At 32.3% G+C, this 6,289-nt stretch overlaps 1 protein-coding gene across 1 annotated transcript in view; it reads right to left on the bottom strand.

The window, feature by feature from the left end:
- LOC108746324 (UNC93-like protein) overlaps positions 1 to 6,289 on the bottom strand; it is a 50,120-nt gene that overhangs the window by 27,942 nt on the left and 15,889 nt on the right. The window contains exon 2 of the mRNA XM_018483038.1: positions 1,735 to 2,474. Within this exon, the coding sequence (XP_018338540.1) occupies positions 1,735 to 2,458 (724 nt within the window). The 5' untranslated portion in view covers positions 2,459 to 2,474. The remainder of the gene's footprint in view (positions 1 to 1,734; positions 2,475 to 6,289) is intronic.

Here is a 6,289-nt window from a genome sequence, read left to right as displayed (position 1 = left end):
TATATATATATATAATTGCAGATTATATAATTTAGTATAAAATTAATTTAATGTTCATATCAATTTATAATCAAATTCTGTTTAACAGAAGATCTAAATGTTTATCATTAGTTATTCTTATTTTCCCCTACATATCAGTTAATGATGTTTACTTATTTTTTTTTATTGTTATGTATTTTTTATGTTCGTTTAAACATTTTATTTTAGTTGGAATCTAATTTTAATATATATTCTGTTTTGTAGCTCTTTCTATGCTTCAATTTAATAATTAGAACGTTTAGAGCATTACCGGATCTTATAAAATGGCGTCAAGCCGAAATCAGTCATAGGAGTGGCACTTAACGAGCGAAGAAATCGAAGAAACGTCTCTTCACATGTAAGACTGACATACAATGATACTTTACACGTTCGTATATGTGTATGCAAACATATGCGGTATCGGGGAAGGCGTACGAGGTAGTACGAAAACCGACTACTACGAGTTTATACCGGATAAATCTTGTTTCTTCTTGGCGAACGTGTGATTCTCTCTCTGTTGCTCTCACGGCTTCTCGTTTCATATGTCTCTCACTGACTACATTGTCCCTCACGTATACAGCGAAAGCCGTATATAAAGATACAAGAATATACACGTGTCAGGGAAAAAACTGAACGTTGAGTCAGACTGTCTGACTGCAATGTTTGTCTGACTGTAACGTCCATTTCTACTGCGCGCGTACTGCGCACACCTACTGTAAAATTTGCAAAATCTGACTTAAATCAAAACATTTTATTTTAATTGCAAGTAAATATTCTTTGAAAATTATTTAATTCAAATAAAATTCAGATTTGAGAACTTTTGTAGCTTATTAAGATTTATATAATTAGGTAGAATAACGTGGGAAAAATGATTTGCTTGTATTGTTGATTCAAGAACTGTTATAGCAGTGATCTTCAATTTGCGATCCGCGTGAATCTTTTGCAGTCTGCTTTAGTTCATAGTCAAAAATATAAAATTATATTTTTTATTTTATGCAAACAAAATAAACATTATATCATCCGCAAGATTTCTGAAGAATGGCCCTCTGAAATCGACTTAAAAAAGACTGAATATCACTGGTCTACAGAGAGAAATGTAGTTAATATATACAACGTAGTTTAAGCTGATAAGCTAACACAACTGTGCACATAGTCTACTGAATATTTGCACGGCGTTAACGAACATATTGTGAATTGCTGGTAATCGAGTGTGAAACACAGACAGCGATAGCATTGAGTGCTGTGTATTATTGAGATGCATAGAATGTTTTTATTACGCTTGTGAATGACAAGAAAAATTGCTTTTGTGAAAGTACGCATGATGGTTTAGCGTAACTGCTCGTTAATCACTGTTAACTTTAACAATAAGGATTGGAGATTTTTATTCTCAGAAATCAATTCTTCGCGAAGCATCAATGTAATTAGCCCTGATAATAACTATTAATCATACGTATATAAATACATGATGACGCTAGAAAAGGCTTAATAAATTCGATTATAAAATCAATGCAGTTTGCACCGATTTTATTAGTGTCCTTATCTTTACGCTATTAGTCAGAAGCCTTTCTCATTATTACTTTTCAATTAAGTATTCCAATTTTAAATACATAAACTATAATTCTGGAATATGAATGTAGTCTTGTAAATTCAAATATAGGATTTAAAAGTGGTAAAATATTAACTCTAAGCTATGATAACTTGAAGCTGTCGACTTACCAAGCGAAGAGATAAGGTTGCCCCAGAGCTCGGCCGTCTGCCACGCTAGGAAAAAGAAGCCGAAGAACCGTACCACGATGGCGTCGACTGGCTGGTCAGTGATCTTGGCATAGACACCACCGACTTGCGTCAGATACGTGGCCTTAGCAGCCCACATAGGCGCGGCGCCAAGACCCAGGAGAACGCCGGCGGGTACCAGGGTGTAGAATTTGGGATAGAACTGCGAGCCGATGTACGGCGCGTAACATAGCATAGACAGGCAGAGGGTCCACTTTACGGTGAGTCTCTTGATGAGGAAAGTGGGCACGAAGATGCACGAGAGCACCAGGGCGGCGTAGATGGCCGAGAGCGAGACGGTACCGAGGCCATCGCTGGCATTGATTGACGACTGTAAATTCGCTGTGCCCTGGAACGCAGTGAACTGCACCATAAAAGCGATGGAGACGGTGCCGATGTTCTTTAGAATACGCCATTTTTCACTGCGCGACAGTTTGAATTTCCGCGATTGTGTATCGTCATCCGCTGCCGGAAGCTGCGGTGGCTTCTGCGGCTCCGGCGGTATGCCATCGGTACCGTCGTCCTTGTAACCCTCGTTCCTGTAACCGACCCCGCTCACGGTCACCGTGTAAACTGTGTCATCACTTCCGCCGCCGCCGCCACCATCACCACCGCCGCCGCCGTCGCCGCCCATACTTCTGCCGCCGTCATTTTGCGACGCCACCATTTTACGTGTCGGCTACCTAGACATACAATTATAATTATAAATAATTTTTACGTTTTGGATTTTAAAGGATTTTAAACAATACTTTAATCAGAATTTATTTCTTCTCTCTCAAAAGCAAAATTTAACTAAGCAATGGTACTCTATACCACTTTATAGCATTCATTACAAAACACATTAATATTTAACGTGAATAAAAATGTATAAATGACATTTTGATGGAATGCAACCAGTTAAAAAATAAATTGTAATCTTTCGTCGGCGAATATTGACGGTAGATTAATCTATGATATTTGCATAATAATTAATGACGCTTACATCATGAGATATTATTAATATACATTAAAAACATATGTCTATCGTTTTTCATTAAATAAAAAATTGTTTTTATATGTAATATATAACATATAATATATAAAAATAAAAAATTATATATAATATTTAAAAAATATTCAAGAGTGCTCCTAAAATTATAAATTACAAAATACTATTTCATACTTAAGATACTCAATAAAACGTGAGTACTTGTTCTTGCGTGAGTACTTGTGATTAACGCGCGTTCGAGATAAATGAGAGTTTCGTCATCATTCTTAACGCGAATAAGACACATACAATTATACAAAATCATTCGTGTACACAGAGATACACATCAATATAATTTTATGCACTACACTTACACATACATTGTTTCCTACATAACGATATAATCACGTACATTGCTTTCTGTGCCGTTTCTTTATCAGATTGCCGCCTTGTTTTGCGCATCGCATGTGTCTATTTTTGACTTATGCAGCCGTAATCTATACTTACATAATTACCATTACCAGATCAATTTCTAGTTATAATATATTTTACTTATCAACCAATATAATGTTCTTATATTTTACAATATTTTATTGTAATTAAATAATAGCTAATTAAAATTAGTAACACAAGTCAATTTAATAAAAAAAGGCAATGTTTTTTTTTTTGGAAAGAACAAGATTAAACCTATTTGCCACCATTATTTTAGCACCGTCATTGTAGATTTCTCAATTAAGTATATGTATAAAAAGGATCTCGTAATAGCTATCAAATGTTGAGTAAAATAATTTCAATTAAATGTTTGGTAATATAATTAAAAATACTTTTACTTTCTTAAAAATTTAATAATGATTATCACAAATATATAATGATATAACTAATCATTTAGTAATAATTAGTAAATATTTAAAAAAATAAAATTTATTTTTGGTTATATCAACGGAATATTTAACTGGAATTATTCCATTCATTATTTGGTAACTATTACTAAACTCTTTTTTTCAGTGATAATATGAAAGAATAAAGATGTGTGAAGACAGTCTCTTGTCAAATCGATCAACCTGCTAACTTAATTATCACCTGATTCACGGTTTTTGCATTAATGAATACTTTTAGTATTATATAGCATGCCTAGAATATATGTAGTTTGTAATATTAAGACAATATTGTAATACGTTATTAGAATTAATTTTTGCATATTTATGACTTTCTCGAAACCACTTCTGCACAAACAAGAATCTGTAAACGTGACAAACAGTAACCTTTCGAGAGAGAACGGCAAATGCAAGGCTGTATAATCTTTAAAACGGATCTGTGGTGAGGCGCCTCTCGTTATGTATAATACCCGTGGATATGATACAAAAATATTAATCAAGCGCCAGGTGTATATGCTAATTAATTACGAGTGACGAACAATCTTTCACCATGATCAGGAAAAAGCATATAATGACGTGTTTATTGTGCTGTTCTGAGGAAGAAGGATCTGTAGAATTAGCTGTTATCGAGATAGTCCCTTTTATATTTGCATCTCTTGTTTTGCAATTCATTTAATATAAACGTCATATCAATTTTTATCCTTTAAAAAAATAAATCAGCCTAAAATGGCCGTAAATAAAAGCAATAATATTAAATCACTATGAAAAGATTGATTTTACAAGTACATTTAGTGCGAATACAAAGAACAGATATGCATAAAATTTTGTGATGCACGCATGATCTGCAAAATAAATTGACATTTCCTCTAAGAATAAAATTTTATAAGAATCTATAGTTATTAAATTACATCACTCAAATAAAAAGATGACAAACAGATAACAAACAAATATATTATATAAGCATATACTGCTTTTGCAGTTTAATATTTATATAATTATTATAATTAATTTTTAGAGGGTGGAATTTATTTCTTAAATCTTACAGCTTTTCCTTAAGTAAGATTTGTAATAATTCATTATTTTTCATTATATTTTTACTTAAAAATATAATGTTGTTTGAACATCACTATAGTGGTCCTGTCTTGTTATATTATAATTATATACAAGAATTATTATAATTATAATTATAATTATAATTAAGTTATAATTATTTAATCTTTAAATTGACATAAAAGATGATATAGTAATATTTTGTATAAAAAAATACAATTCATATTCCAATTTTATACCTTGTATATTTTTATTTTAAGAGTATACTTCTCGCGTGTGTTCAAATTCAAAAATCAAATAATAAATATTATGACTAAATACAAAATATTATTAACCTATGTTGGAAGAAATGTATCGAGACGAATGTAGAAATACAATCGCTTTAACTTCACGTGTACGTGCTCGACGGTTCTTTATTGAGTGTGATTCTTTGAACAATCGCCATATCTCCCGTGCGATAAAAAGCGATTGCTACTCGCGTCCGTGATAATTTTACCATCGACTTTTTCACGAATAAAAAGCATATTGAGCTTCTGTCTAAGGCCGCGCCGATGTTAATCAATTTGCTAAGAAGAAAGAATTATACGTTGTGCAAATAATTGAAATGTCCACAAGGTTATTACAATCGTATGATAAAAACAGATATTCCGCAATTATTATGTTTCTTAGAAGGTAAATGATCAAAGTGTTTTTGCAAAACGAATATAACTTATTCCTCGTGCTGTATCGACATCAAGATATTTTCATTCGTGTGCCAGATAATTTTATTAAAATTGCGTCGTGCACGCGGGTGGATTTATTAAACCGCAAACGTGGCGAATCGCGTGCCTATTCTGTTGTGTCACTAGCAGTGAAAATTATGCGGCGCAGAGATAGACACGCTTCGTTACAACCGCACGTCCAAATAATCAACGTGACGTTTTTCTACTCTTATTGCGAAGCATCGGTCGACGCACGCATATTTTATGTACAATGACAAAATAGAGACTATATACAAAAGACTAAATAATTAATGACTATTACAAAAGATGAAATAATTGTCAAAGTAAGTAAAAATAGATTAAATGAGAAACAATGTTCTAAATTATACCTTTTTCGAGAAGAATTTAATGCAATTGTTAAAAATTGCTATGTTACAAATAAAAAAATAAAATAAAACTTTTTATGAAATGTAAATATATATATTTATTAATTAAAAAATATATTAATGTTTTAATATATCATATCTTAAATCAACTTTATATGAACCTTAAGAGATATACGAAATAAAAAATATTTCCCTATGCGCTTCATTCGATTTCTCTTAATTCTACGAATCGGCTTTAGCTATAACACATCATAATTCTACACAAATTATTCTATATAAAAATTTATTGGAAGAGATTTTTTTCCTAAGAATATACTAATGTGGCTTCGCACGTCCTGAACGAAAAATTTTCGGTCTTTGGTCTCGTTGGGTGTAAGATTAGAAGATGTAAAGAAGGGTCAACGATTTATGGACTTATTAAATCTCCTCAGCAAATCCCGATCATGAAAATGAATTGACTGGCCCAGCACCAGAAACCGGTGGAATTAAGGCGATTCGTCGTTGGTGAAAGCCGGTTTT

Source organism: Trachymyrmex septentrionalis, unplaced genomic scaffold (genome assembly GCF_001594115.1).
Source record: "Trachymyrmex septentrionalis isolate Tsep2-gDNA-1 unplaced genomic scaffold, Tsep1.0 scaffold167, whole genome shotgun sequence".
In the NCBI taxonomy this organism is placed as follows: Eukaryota; Metazoa; Arthropoda; class Insecta; order Hymenoptera; family Formicidae; genus Trachymyrmex; species Trachymyrmex septentrionalis.
This window is presented reverse-complemented; position numbering and strand designations above follow the sequence as displayed.